This window comes from Prinia subflava, chromosome Z (genome assembly GCF_021018805.1).
Source record: "Prinia subflava isolate CZ2003 ecotype Zambia chromosome Z, Cam_Psub_1.2, whole genome shotgun sequence".
In the NCBI taxonomy this organism is placed as follows: Eukaryota; Metazoa; Chordata; class Aves; order Passeriformes; family Cisticolidae; genus Prinia; species Prinia subflava.
Window position 1 is genome coordinate 87,215,184 of NC_086283.1, and position 16,571 is coordinate 87,231,754.

At 40.5% G+C, this 16,571-nt stretch overlaps 2 protein-coding genes across 3 annotated transcripts; both read left to right on the forward strand.

The window, feature by feature from the left end:
* The first annotated feature begins 3,224 nt into the window (after nt 1-3,224).
* RIMOC1 (RAB7A interacting MON1-CCZ1 complex subunit 1) lies at nt 3,225-6,972 on the forward strand. Its single transcript, XM_063422826.1, has 6 exons — nt 3,225-3,546; nt 3,816-3,916; nt 4,306-4,452; nt 4,860-4,991; nt 5,196-5,310; nt 6,555-6,972. Exons 1-6 carry the CDS (start codon nt 3,258-3,260, stop codon nt 6,842-6,844), a joined length of 1,074 nt encoding a protein of 357 aa, XP_063278896.1. The 5' UTR covers nt 3,225-3,257; the 3' UTR covers nt 6,845-6,972.
* Nucleotides 6,973-7,055: 83 nt separating this feature from the next.
* On the forward strand, nt 7,056-14,924 carry FBXO4 (F-box protein 4). Of its 2 annotated transcripts, none has more exons than XM_063422825.1 (7): nt 7,056-7,233; nt 7,389-7,582; nt 9,204-9,424; nt 10,405-10,477; nt 10,988-11,166; nt 12,026-12,201; nt 13,203-14,924. In XM_063422825.1, the coding sequence occupies exons 1-7, from the start codon at nt 7,060-7,062 to the stop codon at nt 13,290-13,292; spliced, it is 1,107 nt and encodes a 368-aa protein (XP_063278895.1). In that variant the 5' UTR covers nt 7,056-7,059; the 3' UTR covers nt 13,293-14,924. The 2 variants fall into 2 exon arrangements, with proteins under 2 accessions (XP_063278895.1, XP_063278894.1); XM_063422824.1 differs by having other exon boundaries at nt 7,347-7,582; nt 13,203-14,921.
* The last annotated feature ends 1,647 nt before the right edge of the window (nt 14,925-16,571 follow it).

Sequence of the window (16,571 nt, forward strand, 5' to 3'; positions counted from 1 at the left end):
GCATATCTCTAAACAGCAAACACCTTACCCCATCCATGTTGATAACAGTAGCCTAAAAACCAGGTATTGCTAGGCATTGAAAGAGCACAAATTCCACCTGAATTCCCTCACCAGAGATCATTTTAACATAACTGTTACCTAGAATATGAAGTAAAACATTTTTTTTGCTTCAGCAGAATTAATGGTGTCACTCAGAAAGTTTCTTTTTAAAACTGGAAATATTCAGAAAAATATATGATGCACCTTCATGTGAACCTCTTGAAATTTGAATGCTATGTTTTCCAAGCTCTGAGAAGAATGGTGAGAGGTAGCAAACCCCAAACCAGTCCACTCCTCTTGAAATATCTGACAGGCATTTTATTCAAGCAGATTCTAAGCAAAAGCAAAAAAAGAGGCAATTGAGATCACCATTCCCTCAAATAATCAAACACTTTGTTTTTCACTAGTCTTCAGACCAAAGCACTTTACAAGGTGTGAGGAAAAGACCTAGCACAGCAGCTCCATGAACTACAAAACAGAGCTTGGGGGTTTAATGTTCAAGGGAATACAGCTTGGGGAAGGGATGGGCACAAGGCTGTTCAGAGCCCAATCCAGGCAGGAGGGAGGCAGAGGCTGCCTGGAGCATGGGCTTGCCAAGTGCAGTGGGGAGGCAGCACCCCATGCTGGTTCAGCCCAGACCCTCTTCCAGGCTCTGCAGTCCCTCACTCACTTGCTAAGAAGTTCTGTCATCGCTGTTCCTCACAAACCAGCTCTCAGTGGGAGTATGTAGGGTATGAGAGAAACAAACGCCATGAAAAATGCCACTAGAGATGTCTTCTGCCCCCTCATATATTTCATGATAAAATCAAACACTACAAATCTTCCAAGAAAACATGTGTCACCACCTTTTTTAATCTTTGCTGCAGCTTCTACTTTACCAGCTTGGTATTAACAGCAACACACCTCTTACATCTCAGCAACTGATAAAGTCAAAACCACTTTCACTGGATATTTACAGAAAGAGCAGATAATAATTTCTGGGAAAAAAGTCACTGTACATACATTTAGCTTTTAAAATGGATACAATTAAGATGCAGCAGTGCCTGAAGCATAGGAAGAAAAAATACCACTTCCTTTATCAGATGAGTCAACATACAACCATGGTGCTTTGTTCCAGTTTAGGTTGTTTGGGGGTCTTTAATTTTTTTTAATTTTTTTTTTCCAGGAGACATCTTGAAGGCTGGATGACATCTCCTTCACTGTTGAGGGCTGATGCATGTGTCCACTTGACTAGGTATGAAAAAAAGCAACACTTAAATCATAGCTGGGGACTGAAGAGGAGAAGTAAGGACCAAGAAAAGGATCTTAAGGAGGGGATGTCTCAATCTCAGAAGCATTTTTCAGTCCCAAAGCTGACAACATGGAAAGTGGTATATTTCACTTTGGCCATGAAGCACCATCTCCTCCACTCACAGGTTAGCTACCAGAATACTTCTGGTATTCTTAACATGGCTGTTCCTTTGATGAAAATTGTATCTGGGTATCAACTATGCAGGAATGAACAACAATCCATATCCAATCAAAACACTGATTTCTTCTATAGATCACACCATTTGGGGAAGAAAACACTTTTTTTTTTTCTTTTTCGGTTCTACTTTTTATGTTGTATTTAATCTGTTTGGCAATTCTTTCATAAGACATAAGACAGACAACAGTAAAAATAACTCTGCCTGTAAGTAGACAGCTTTTCACTTCTAAAGTACTCCAGTAAAATACACTTTTTTGGGGAAGGAAGTGGGGAGGGGAAGGCTTGGTGAGTTTTTGCTTGGTTAGTTGGTTGGTTGGTTGGTTTTTTTAGGTACTTTGGTGGAACACAAGCAATGACAGATTGAACAGCATATAACCTCAAAATAGGAAAATGTCTTTAGTCAATTATTCTTTCAAAATAGTCAAGTAGATAAAATTCTGACTGTGTGAGTTTGTTTTGCATTACTACAATAGGCATTGAGGTATTAGCCTTTTGCAGGCAGGTAAAGACATGGAGAAGACTAGGGAAACAGTATAGTGAAGTGTAGCGCTTTTATAATTAGACAACACAAAATATTTGATGATTGACTGTCAGATAGTTAGATTTTGTTAAAAATAAAAGGAAGACTTACAGTTTACCCCTCATTTATAGAAACTACCATTTATGAAGTTCATGAAAGGTATTATTTAAAGCTGGACAAAATGTTGGAGCAAGTGCTTCATTACTCTAATCAAAGATATGTGGTTTCAGGATGATTTAATGTATTTTTTGCAGCTGTATGTCTGTATTTTAAGTAATTAAATATTAAAATGTAGGGTTTTTAAAAAAACTTTTATTGAAAAGTAAGTGTGAGTTTGATCCTCGCTGTCTTTGTTCCAGTTTGTTTTCTGGGCAACACCTATTTTGTAGTGAGGGTGGAAAGCATTGATTAATAGCGACAAAACCCCAATCAAATTTTTGCAGCAGAAGAGGACCTGGGGGTGCTGTGCCAGCAGCTGAACATGAGGCAGCAGTGCCCAGGGGGCCAAGAAGGCCAAGGGCATCCTGGCCTGGCTCAGCAGTGGTGTGGGCAGCAGGGCCAGGGCAGGGATTGTCCCCTGTGCTGGCACTGGTGAGGCCACAGCTCGAGTGCTGTGTGCAGGGCTGGGCCCTCAGTGCAGGACAGACCCTGAGGGGCTGCAGTGAGTCCAGAGAAGGGCAGGGCAGTGGGGAAGGGTCTGCAGCACCAGGGCTGTGAGCAGCAGCTGAGGGAGCTGGGGATGTTCATCCTGAGATAAGCAGGAGAAATGGAGGCTTGGGGGAGACCTTGTCACTCTCCACAACCGCCTAAAAGGAGGCTGTGGCCAGCTGGGGGTCGGCCTCTTCTCCAGGCAACCAGGAGAGAAAGGAAGAGGGGAAGGAGAGGAAATAGTCTCAAACTGTGCCATAGGAGGTTTAGGTTGGACATAATAGTATTTCACAAAATAGTTCACGAAACATTGTTTCAAATTGCTTCACGCAAAGGGTGATTATATCTTGGAAAGGGCTGGCTGCCCAGAGAGGTGGTGGAGTCACCGTCCTGGAGGTGTTAAAGACTGGACATGGCACTCAGTGCCACGGTCTGGTCGACATGGTGATATTCGGTCATAGGCTAGAACCAGAGGTATTTTACAACCTGTAAATTGATTCCGTAAGTTCTGTAAACACAGGGTCACGCTAGGGACTCTCCCTAGGGACGGACAAGGCACTGCGGACGCCACACGCGTCTGTTATGAAAGAGCTTTCACGCCCACACAGCCCCAGAACTGCAGTCCCAGCCGTCAAGGGGCAGAGGGCGGGCCGGGCCGCGGTGTCCCGGTGCGGTCGGGACCCGGGTATCCCCAGCGGGCCGGGCGGCAGCGCCTCCCCCGCTCCCCCGGAGCCCGGCCGGAGCCGCTCCCCTCCCCGCGCGCGCTGCCGCGCCTGCGCGGAGGGCCCGCGCGGGCCGGCCATGGCGGTGGCGGCGCTGCGGCCGCGGGTGGCGGCGCTGGGCCGGCGGCTCGGGGCGCGCGGGGCCCGCGGTGAGCGGCGCGGCGGGGCGGGGCGGGCGGGGGCAGCGCCGCGAACGGCGTGAGCGCTGGGGAGCATCAGAGCCCCGCCGCGGGTGGGATTGGTTTTATCGTGAAAGGTGCGGTCTGACACGGTGACTGGCCTGCTTAGGTGCTGTAACATACAGCCGCTCTTGTAGATGCCCCAAGGACGGATGATAAAGCCGTGTGAAAAAGGAGAGTAAGTAAGGTTCCTGCGGGGTGCTCATCGGTGCTAAGGGAGCGTTGTGTTCTTCCCTCAGATGCCTTCTTAACAAAAGGTTCTGCCAATCTGGACAAATTGAAGGACCTCTGCAACGAAGGGAAGGAACATCCTTCCACGCTTTTTCAGCTCTATACTCAGGTACTTTGTTATGGATATCGAACTCGCTTGCACGAAAATCTGTGTAGGGTGTGGGAGACGGTTTGCTTTGTAAAAAAGAAGGGTGGGGCAGAAAGGCGTCTCTATTGGGGTTGTGTGGTGAGCGTCTGTGGAGCACAGAACTGATTTTGATTTGGATAACTTGGAGTCGTTTGTGCTGTTCATTTGGGGACAGAAGGGAGGTTGGCTGTACATTCACCATCACCAATCCTTTAGTACTTCTAATTTCCACCCTTTGTAAGCTATATGTTAAAAAATACCTTCAAATTGTAATGTTTTATAAACTAATGCGTTTTCTATGTTGCAACACACCACCGTTTGATTATTTTGATTATTTTATTTCTACTTTGTATATATTCTTGTCTTCATAGGCTGTCCTAGATATTACTTTTTTTGAGGAAAACCAGCTTGTGGATGAAGATTTTCCAGAAGAATCTTCTGTGCAAAAACTTAAAGAACTTATTTGTGTTCTTTCAGAACCAGAAGACCTAGTGAGGGAGTGCAGCATAAAAGAAGAAGTGAGTAGCCAGAGGGTGAATTACTTAATTATTTAAAACAAAAAAATCTTAAATGGGACACTAGTAATTGTATTTTTGATGGGCATAATTTAAAGTCTTTTGAAACATTTTCAATTCTTTTTGGTATTTGAATAATGTTTCCTGAAAATACTGTTTCAAATGCCTTTTTGTGTGCTCAGAGTTTCTCTTGCTAACATTTCATGATGAACAATCATGTTAAGGTGGCCATTAACAATTTTATTTGACCTACAATATTAGGTTAGACTAGGCTTGTCTCTCTGAATGTTGCTGTCAAGCACAGCCCCTGAAGTAAGAGATTTACACAGTGTTTGCATGTGTGACAGAGCATATGAATAGTTCAGATGGTTTATTTTTATGTTAGACCAGTTTGCTGGATTTTATTTCAGCCCATCAACATCCTTGGTGCAGAGCTATTAGAATGTCTTTACTGGAGAAAAGGAGCCCTGCTTTATATGTACTGCCACACAGCAAAAGAAAGGAGTGAATGGCTACAAGAAAACATTGCCACATTTAAAAAGGTAAAGGAGATGAAAATGTTCTATGAGCTTGTGAATACATCTTTAAAGTTTGACTCTTCACTTTTTAAATATGGCTGGGTTTTTTATTTTGTTTTGTTTTGATTTTCGTTAATTACGATTTGGGGGACTTCATAGGAAGAAGTATTTCTGCCTGTCATTAATTTAACAAGAATTTACTTTTTCCTCATTTTTAACTGTACTCAGTGTCTTAATGATGGAGTTCATTACTTGATGAAGATGCTTAGCTTTAGATGCCCTCTTCAGCTAGATGAAGATGTTTCACTTCAAGATAAAGACACAGCTAGATTACTCAGTGAAGGTAAAAACCCCAAAAAACAACTCAAAAACCTTTTTAATCCACTCCTCTTAATAACTTCTTCACTTTATGAAATGCTTTTCTGTGTGTTTTTATTGTTTGACCTAATTTATGTTCAAGACTTGACACTTTTTAGAAAAAGAAGATAATAAATGAGGCAAATGAGCAGGCAACAGTGCCCCTCCTCCCCTTTCTTTTCTGACTCATGAATTTTAGGAGGTGTCAGTGCTCATTTTCCCAGTGTTTTATGAGAGCACTGGAGGGAGGTGAACTGAGGTGATGAGTATTTGATGCACAGTAGTGTTTTACACTGGCAGTGTTTATACACAGTATTTTACAGCCATCCAGTTCACAACTGACAGATGTTTAAGGCACAAATATGACTGCAGAGGGTGCCAGAGGGTTACATATTGGTCTTCCTTTTTAGCTCTAAGACAGCATAGGTACAAACTCGATTACAGACTTCATGCAGGTAAAAACTATTTACAGAATTGGTTTGATTTGGCAAATGTTCTCTGTCACCACTTTATGTAGCTTTATGTAAGTTTCATTCCTATTGACGGTTTACAGGAAGATCTTAGGGCTGCATCAGTGTGTTGCAGGTAGGGTGATACAGCAGGAGGGGATTTGTAAAGTAAAACAGCTGGTGCTGAGGACATGATGTCCACATTGAGCACACTCAAAAACAACTCCACTCTGACTGTAGCAGGATGCAGCACCTTCTTGTTATATTTCATCTGAAAGTGATATTGCTGCTATATAGCTCCATAATGCAAAGTCAAGTTGTAGGTTTATTTAGCAGGATTTTTCTTTTTGTGGAAGACACACATGTGCCTTTGAATTCAAATACTAAAGCTGCTGCTTGTTAACCTAAGATGACCTCAAACAATATCTTTTAGGCTTAAACTGTGGGAGGCACAGAAATATGTACAGTCATACCTGTGCTAAAGTGGCTGTAAAGATATACTGAAATTCTATGAGATAATTAGGCAAACAAAATTATGGAATTAATATTTATATGGCAGTATTAAAAGATTTTAACATTATGGAGGGCCAGACTGGACAGAGAAATGAGCATGGTCTTGAGTCAGGTTTTCTTCTGGGCATTATATATTTCTGTAATTATATACGTACACTGTTGTTTTGGATTTTTTTCCCCCAGTGTTACTGAAAAAACCTTAAATTCACAAGCTGCATACTTCCTTATAGCAGAACAATAAAGTACTTGATCTGAATTATTTTTGCAGGTATATTTAGTGACACTCACTTACTGGCAATGATGTACAGCGGAGAAATGTGCTACTGGGGACTGAAACACTGTGGAGAAGGGAAGCAGGAAAGCCTTGAGTCAATAAATCCTGTGTCTGACTGTGACCTGGGCAGCAGTTCACAGAGCATATCGGTGGATTTCCAAGAAACGGGGAGAAACATGTTAACAAAGTATGTGGCCGTATGTGAGGGACCGTTAAAAGGTCAAGGGTGGAACACGACAACTGCAAAACAAATGCTGCATTACTTCGTGGAATCCCACAACTGAGACCCCCTGCGTTGTCTGTGCTAGAAGAAAACTCGTGGCGTGAGAGCGCACTCTTCTGTGACTGACTCATTTTCTTTTTCGAACCGCAGTGTATGCTTCTGTCGCATTAAAAACGCGCATTCCAAGGCCCCGGGCCGCGGTCCGAAGTGCAGCGCCGTGTCGGGGTGCGGGGCGCCGTGGGCGGGGCGGCGCCGGAGCGTGCGCGGGGCGGCGCCATGGCGGCGGCAGCGGGGCCGCGCGGCGCCGGCCTGGAGGCCGCGGTGCGGGGCGGGCTGCGCGCCCTGCGGGAGCGCTGGGTGCGGGGCTCCCGCCACGGCGGCGCCGCGGCCGCGCCGCGCCCCGCGGCCCCGGACGGCGCGGAGGGAGAGAGCGCCCTGCAGACGCTGCCGGTGAGCGGTGCGGGGACGGGGGGAGACGGGACGGCAAAGCCCTGCGTCGCACCCCGTCCGTCTTCGCCGCTGAATTCGTGTGTCGTTAAACCGCTGCTCTCGATGGTTTTCAGATCGACGTGCAGCTGAACATCATGTCCTTCCTGTCGCCCCAGGATCTGTGCCGCCTAGGATGCACGAGTTGTTACTGGAGGGCAGCTGTGCAAGATCCGTTGTTGTGGAGGTATTTTCTCCTGCGAGATCTCCCCTCTTGGACATCTGTTGACTGGAAATCACTTCCAGATCAGGAAATTTTTAATAAAGCCTTTTCAGAAGTCAGCGACAATGCACTGTATGATTACATGGCAGTGTAAGTATCTCCATATTCTCTCACATGAATTCAAGTGTGCCTGCAGTACTAATATTCAGTCCACAGGCATGTTTCGTATTTACAGAAATAAAGCTCTTCAGTAAGCTGCTGTGTAAATTTTGATGTGTCTCAAAGCGATTGTTTATTTTGGAAATACAATTTCCTGTCACGCCATGGTCTGGTCAGCTCTTTCTGTTTGGAACTCAACACGAATGTAAAACATTGTGAAAAAGACAATGCTAAATCTATAAAAAATGAAACCTTTTTGTAAACCGTGTCTATGGTGGCACAGAAATACTGCATACTGTTGATCTTGATAAAGAAGTGTTCTTTGCTCTCAGTGCCACGGCAAGTATCTTCATAAAAGCACCAAGAACTCTTCAAACTACAGGAAGTGAAATGAATCTTTTTTTTTTTTTTTCATCTTATTTGAAATACCTAATAATAAAAAAGCACACGGAATGTGTGTGGAATAGCAAGTTGTATTGTTTTAGCTCTGATTGTCAAAGGCTGTAAGACAAAGACTGGTTTCAGCTAGTATAGTTGAAAAGCATAGCAACACAATAAATATGTTTGGATGACTCTTCAAAAAAGTAGATCATTTTGTGGTGATTTCTTCTCTAAACTTCATTCAGTTCTCTTAATTTGCAGTAGTGGTCTGTGGATTTGTGCGGGATTTTTGATTTATTTGCAGTTACATTTTCCAAAGGTGATCCTTAACATGTTGCTTTGTGGTAAGTGCACGGACTTCTGCAATCTCTATGCCCTTCATCCCCTTTTAACAGATGTGAACAGTACACCCAGAATTTGATGTGCAAATCATATACAAATTTTGAAGTAGGATTTAAATCTGTTTAGGTGTGAATCACCTATTTGAAACCACCTGTCACTGATTTCCATTGTGTCCGCATGCACTTACCAGTTTTGGTGATCTGAACTGAAACATTTCTGTGTGGGTATAAATGAGCCCTCATTTGATGTTTTGTTGAAGAGTTTTGTCCAGCCCACCGTGACTCAAGAAGCAGACTGAAGTTGCTGTGCTAGCATGTCTATCTGACTGTTATCCTTCTCCTCAATTACCAGTCTTTCCATGCCTTCTAGCATCCTCACCAAGCAAGCGTATAAGTTTGCAGACAACATTTGTCTCCTTCCACAGCTTGCATACTCTGTACCTACAGGGAAAATGTTTTTTTTTCAGGTGGTTACTTGTTATAAACACAAAAGCAGTCTAATTAAGGCTTAAAGTGCACTCACAAAGCTAATTTTTTAAATTTTATTTTTAATGTAGCTCTTCTGCTTTGATGTTATTTTACATGTATTGTATATTCAGTGAGGATGGGGTATATGGATTTTTATTTTATTTTTAAATAAACTGAAAGATTTGTAGACAGAGGTGTACTAAGGTCCAAAAAGACAGTATTTGGACTTCAAAAGAACTGAAGCTTTTGCCTGCTTTGTACTGGTGCTTGAAACCATCAGTTTGGAACTTTATAATTCTTGACCTATGCTTTGAGTTGTACCAGTAGCAAAGCATAAAAAGGGTGGGACCTAAATTAATTTGTTTGATTAATACCTCTTCTGTATTTTGTGTTTAATTTCTAGTTGCATCTATTTTACACAGATATAAAAGGAGCTGTCCTCAGGGTAGAAGAAGTTTGAAATCGAGCCGTCCCCGGTATGGGGCTGTGACTTCCTTTTTGCAATCACTGGTCACTCAGGCAGAACCTCGCTTTGCTATGTTTGGGCCAGGTTTGGAAGAGCTGGACAACTCTTTAGTACAAAAGATGATGACATGCCCAGAAATTCTGCTGGTAGCTGGCCTACCTCATAGACAAATTCATGGTAATGATAGTTTTGGCTTTTGGCCTTCTTATTTTGTAAATAGATGTAACACAAAAAACTTCAAGGTAGAAATGAAGGAAAGGAATGATTTTTTTTTTAATCTCTAGAATTCAGTAGAGTCATGGTAAAAACAAACCATTTTCTCTCTGATTTGTTCAAAAGCATAAATGCAGTGAACATTTGAGACAAACTAGTAGCTTCAGTGAATTTACCATTTACAATTTTGACATTGTAAGAAGAATCATCTTGCTCCTTGTATTTCTGTTTTCATGCAAAATTCCATGTTATTGCTGCTGTTGTAATTGATAAACGCAGGCCGTTCTTTCAGTACTGCTTGCAGTAAGTGGCTGAAAAATACACTTATGATTTTACAGGAACTCAAGGCTGATCCTTATATGATGTAAATTTTGCTTAGAAGAGTGACAGGAGCAGATGAGGGATTTTTTTTTTTTTAATGTTTAAAAGAGTAGCTTCGAAAGTCTAATTTAACTTCAGTCCAAGCCAGAGGCAAAAATGTGTTACTTTTTGACTAATGGTTATTTTAGCATAGCAGAACTTGAATAATTAAATTGTATTTATAGGAAGTGTGATAATTATTTTTAGTAGGTTTTTTATTTCTCATATATCCTTCTCAATGCAGCTTATCATAAGCAGACTGGAGCCTTTTCTATACCAGTTGCAGTTAATAAACACAAGTCTGGCTCCTTTCTTATCTAGATTTCTAGGTTCAAGTCTAATAACCAGAAATACGGAAATGATTTTAATACCATTGACTTGATTTTCATGAAATTAAAAGTCTGATCGATTGGAGCATGTATAAAGTTTAATTGTAAAACAGTAAATTTGCTACCCCTAACATCTAAATATCTAGGTTTGAATATATTTAATTTTTGGCACCACTGGAATTTTTTGAACTACCACTTAATTTTATTCAGTAACCAAATAGCTGTAAGCTCACAGATTCGGTTTTTTCTCTGTAGGAATTGGATCAGGAGTCAGTTTTCAGTTTAACAGTCAAAAATTCAATATTGTGACACTGTATTCCACCACAAGGTAAGATAAAATCTGTTCTCTGCCAAACAAAAAGTACAGTTTCTCATTTATTTCAGACTTTTCTTCATGTTCTTGTCATGTGACTTTCATCTGCACTTTCTCATGCATGGATATCCTTTATAAATTGAAGTTTCAGTGCATGCCTTTGCATTTCCTTTCTTTTTTCAACCACTAAGTTTTCACATGGAAGTAATAAAGCTTTTCCAAACAGTATATGAACTAAAGATGTGTAACAGGTGCATTATAGGTGGCTTCTATCCATCTTGGTGACTTGAGTCCTTTTTGAAACACTCTATAAACTCATCCCAGACTGTGATTCCATAAGCATCTTGCAGATTGCTAACCATCTCTGTATGTGCACTTAAGAAAGAAAGGAAGACAGGAGAGGGCAGGGAAAAATGAAACTTTTTCTGGGTCAGCCCATTTTCCTGTCCCTTTCCTGCTCCGCCTAGACTTTCAAGATTCAGTTTTGGCATTCTCAGTTAACCTGACTACTGAAATATCTTTCAGTGTGGAAAGGAGGAGAGCAAGGGAGGAGCAAGCTGTTGCTGTGAATAAGATGTTTTACCAAGAGAACAGTACAGAAGGGAATCAGCAAGCCATGCACTACAGTGTAATAGATCAAGTGAAAAAGGTGTGCGAAGTGGTTGATGGATTCATTTATGTTGCTAATGCAGAAGCTCGGAAAGGTAAGGGGTTTCTTTTCATTTATATCTTGTGAATAACTGAAGTGTTTGATTACAAAGAATATGGAATACATCAAAATCCATGTTCTGATGCTTTCAAAATCTGCTATTTCTTCATGTTTATCCTGTTGAAAAGGTCTCCTATCTTAGATGTTCTCTCATCAACCTGTTAGGTGTTATGGTCCTTTGTTTTATGGCACATACTGGTATGGTTGCTATCTAAATTACATGTGGGAAATTATCTGGATTAAAACACAAAACAAAAATACAAGCAAAGACCTTGGGTATGTGTAGGAGAAACTTGAAAATACATTGTTTGTGCTGTAGTAGCTTGGATATAACCTTCACCAGGAAAACAATAAAAAATGCAATTAGTCTAAATCAGTTTAGTCCTGCAAGATGATAATCCAAATAACAATTAGGGTAAATGTCTTTACATTTCTCAGCTTTGAATAGAGCAAAAGGCTAGCTCAAAAAAGAGACAGGCAAAAAACTTTGAAGGGATAGACTAAGAGAAAAGTGTATTCAGTAGGGAAGAGCTGCTCACTGTGCATGTATATTTCTGAATGGCTTATAATTTTGATCTCTGTGAGGTACTCAGAAAACACTCTGATGTTAGGACTGGAATAAGCTGCCTGTAGAATCTATGGAGATCTTTAAATGTCATCAATATCTGTGTAACATAAAGGCAGATAAGTCACTCTTGTGATAAACAGAACAAGATAATTTGGCCCTTCAGCCCTCTGCATCACTGTCTCTAAAATTAAAAAAAAAACCCAACAAAACTAAAAATGAAAACACCTTGTATTTATACTTACATATTCATATACTTAAGACTTATATATTAAAAATTGTTTCCTAGAGCATGATCGTCAGGAGGAGCTGGCTCGTATTTTGGCAATGATTGATCCAGCCCTCGGGCCTTCCAACAGACCTCTGCTGGTTTTGTCCTGTGTGTCTCACGTTGGTGTGAAAAGAATTCCGTGTGTTTACGTGGCACATCAGTTGCAACTAAATCGGCTGCATCAGCCCTGGATGGTACTTGCTCTTAAACCTTTATTTTCTGTTTCTCTTTGATTTAAATTTAATTTCGGCTCTCAGATTCCGTAACTCTACCTACCTAAGCAAGTGTGCAGCTTTCAACACTAGTACATAAGCTTTCCATTGAAGTGAAGGATTTAGTTTCTCTGGTCCTCTAAGATGAATCACTAGCCTGTCTGAACACAAAGAGCTAAAGTGCCTTGCCCAGAAGCACACAAGAGACTTCAGATGGAGCTAGAATGGAAGGAGAGACAAATGATGGTCTTAAAGGGAATAAGGAAGCTTCTTTAAATTTTGTGAGTCACAGCCTTGGACACAAGATAGATATTTGGTACATTTTTTTACTGTCACTGACTTGATGTCTTCAGTTTTTGACAGATCAGTGTTTTACCCAGGATGTGAGGTCCTGAACGTGTTTTTTTATGCTTGGCAAGTACAGTATCCATGAGCATGGTTCAGCCACACAATTAATTTTTGTTGAGGTTGTGTAGCTGAGAAATAACTAAATAAAAAAAAAAAACACCCCAAAACAACCCTGATTTGTTTTCATAAGGAAAATGCTTATAGGCTTTATATGAAACCACAATTTATAATAGCCACTGGATGGGATATTTCAAAAGTCTGAGTGTTAATAATATGCATAGAAGTCTAAAGCTAGCAGCATTTTTGTTTTAAAAGTTACAAGAAGAATTTTAAAGTGGATTGCTTTCTGAAAAGTACGTGGAATGTTCCAGAATAGCTGATGGAACAATTGAAAGAAAATCACTCTGATACCAACAGTGAAAGCTTTCCTAATATGTGGGGTTTCTTTGTTTGTTTGCTTACTCCTATAAAGCTGTTTTTGTCTAACAGAGCTTTACAATGGTGGTAAAAATTTAGATTTGATATGAGTGTTTCTGACTTTTACAGATCAGACAGAGTAATATTAAAATAGTGTTAGATCCTGTTAGCTGTTATCTCTAATACATTAACTTTTGTTTTAAACTTCATTTTCACAGATGCAGGACACTGTAGCTGCAACTTTAGATGGATTGCTAAATGGAATTGAGTGGCTCTTGGAAGAAGCAAATTGTAAAAGTGCTCAGTAATAGAATTAGGCATTGTTGCATTATATAAACCTTTTGGTGTTTCCAGTTTCAGCTGAAGTAAGACTCTTGTCCTTCCTGCCGCAGTACTGTCAGAAGGGAAAACTAAAAGGCAAACCTGCATATATTTCACTGCACATACTTAAATCCTTAACATTTTTCTGACTATTGTCCTGAATTAGAAGTACAAGTCAAATTGCCTGGATTCCAGCTGCAATGAAAAAGTGATTTGGAGGGACAATCTGAGTGTTTTGTTGTTTTTCTCTCCTTTCAACCAGAGGCCTTTAGAGTACAAGCTTTTCCAATATATCTGATATATATCATAAATATATATGTAACACTATGTTAGTTTATCGGCACAGCCCTATAACGCATTTAGTAAATATATTCAGTGGAGATCTTTTGAGTGACACTTCCTGACCAAAGAAAACATACTGTACGTTGTTCATTAGGAGATTGACAGAAAGACAGTAACTCCTGATTTCAGAAAAGTGAGTTCCCCTGTATTTTTCTAGAAAAAATGCCTAGACAAAAAATAGGGGGGGGATTTTCAGCCCAGATCAATTGTCTTAGAAGCAAACAAACACTGCTGCATATGAACTGTTGTTTCTTTGTTGTGATTGTACTTACTAACCAACCACGACAGACTTCAGCATCTTTTGCTTTCTGTTGCACTGATATCATTAGTTTGAACTGGATATGCCTCTGATTCATGAACAAATGTTAAATGGGATCATTCAGGACTTTATTGCACACATAGACTATAAAATTTTCCAAATAGTTGTGGCCATTTGCAGATGTGAATTACACTTGTCTTGAAATTTTCTACACAGTTGCAAATAGTTTTATGAAAAGCAAAGCAGCATTTTAAAGCTAGAATTTTTCATATTGATGTCATTGGGGATAGTCATAGTCTTCCACCTTTTTATGTTTTTATTATTGAGTGAATGTCCAGAAACTTCACCTGGATTTCTTGCCTGAGCATTTATTTGCTTTATTCTGGGCTTCTTTTTCTTTCTCGTATCTTCATGAAAATTCAGCTGTCTCACAATTTTTTCTTGGTACCTCGATAAATGATTGCATGGCGCACGTACAGCTATAACTGCTCTCAATCTGGGATACTTGACTGATGATCAACACAGCTATGTAAAAAACATTCCATTTAAGAAGATAATTGGGATTTTTTAATGAAGTAGAAAGTATCTCTTTTTTTAATCTTTATGTGCAATTACTTCATCTTTCTAGATACTTTTTTATGTATCCTAATCAGAGTCACATGGGAATTTCAAGGGAAAATTCAAAGTAATATACAATATTACAAAGGAATTGAAAGGAATATATAATGAATATTCTGTGGTTTACTTTTTTTTTTTTTTTTTTTAATAGTATATGTGTGTTTGGGCCTTTAAAATAGAGCAGATGCAATGGATTTATGAGTGTTTGGGGTAAAATTCCATGCTTTGTGACTGGGTGTATGTGATTTTCCTCCTAATCGCATTGATTTCATAGTGGTCTGTATGTAGGGGATTGCAGCAATCTGATTGCGTTAGCTACTACGAATTTGGGGAGGTTATGGAAGATCCTCTTTTTACTTTCTTCATAAGAAATAAATAATTTTTTAAAGAATGATATTTAGAGTCTTGCTGTTTGTGTTAAGCCTCCTAAACATGTGCACGTGTGCTCACACACTGCAGTCATAACTGTCATAACAAATTACCATTGTCATCAGTAGTCATTAATGAACAACGTTATTGTATGTTTAATTAACATTACTCACTGTCATTTCAAAAGGTTAGGATAATGTAGAGAATGTATTCTTAAAGAACATCAGTTAGATTAACTTAAAGCTAGGATACCTTTCAGAATTACAGGGTGCAGTCTAGAAAACAGTGGGAATGAGAAGTTTGTCTAGTCACAGAGCTCCATGATTAAATGCTGTGGATCAGCACAGACAAGGAAGATGAGTATGTACACTGTCCAGAGGAGCAGCTGAGCTGCACAGAGATGTGCTGTGGAAGAGACAATCAGCTTCTTGAGTATACCTACAGCAAATGATTACAGATTATTGCCTTTTAGATTTGACAACTCCTACTTAAATTCGTAAGTCTGCTGAATTTAGAAGCATAGAAATAATTTAAGCTTTGGACTGTCATTGTTAGAAATCCAAAAATAGTTGGGTATGGAATATTAGAACATGACTTAAGTGTATGTTAAAACGTTTTAATGTAAAAAGAAAACTACTTTTTAAAAAAATCCTATTGGTTTAGTATTTATCAGAGTAGATGCAATTGTGATGGGTTTGTGAAAAATCAAACCAGGATCTGGATCCCAGGAATCTAGCTCTCCTAGGGATTAAGGATTCTAACAGCAGCAGGAAAAAATAGCTTTCCTGCCCACTGAGGCAGAATGTTTACCTAAACAGTGGTCACAAAATAAAAGATTAAAATGACAATACATGTGATTTATAAGAAAACTCAGTTCCTGAGGCTTCAGCTGAGCAGCTTTCCAAAAAAGAAAGTGAGTATGGATATGATAATTTTCAAATCTTTGAAACTTTGAATACCAAAAATGCCTGCTGCCAGTCCCAGAGGAGTGCCTGGGGGCACCTGTCAGGCTGTCAGGGCAGAGGCAGCACACTCTCACTGGTGAGATGTCTTGCAGGTTATGATGATGATGGAGCAGCCCTGGATCTAAGCAGGAGTGTCAGGACCTGTTGTGTTATTTGGTTTGTTTCTGTTTTCTTTCCTGTGAGGGTTGTACCCTAAGTTACCTCCCTTTCCACAATGTCAATCCTATTCCCACTTCTCCCATTTCACTGTAACCCTCCTTGTCAGTCCCCGAATCTCCTCCCTGGTACCTTGTCTGTCACTTGGCTCTCCGTCCCCTTCTCTGGAAACTTCCATAAAGGGCATCGAGTGATTGGTCAAGGACCAGGGGTCCCTCCCACCAAGTTCCTGAAAGGTTTTCCTTGTTGTCAGTTATCTCCCACTTCACTCCCCTTTGGTCCTCTATTGGTGGATAGTTGGACCCCTCCCTTGTTACCGCCCCTCAATAAAAGATACTGCTCCCATTGTATCGGGGCTCCTCAGAGTTGTGCTCCCTGAGACTAGGAAGTCGTTGTGGTTCCTAATAAAGCTTAGGATTAAGTACCCTCCAGACTGCCTGCTCCCTTCCCTCACTGACATCAGCCATGTCCTCCCAAGGAATGGGGTAGCGCCCTTAGCTGCTCCTCTGAGGAGTGTCCCCTGCAGTCCGCAGTGTCGGAGCTAGCAGGGGGACATG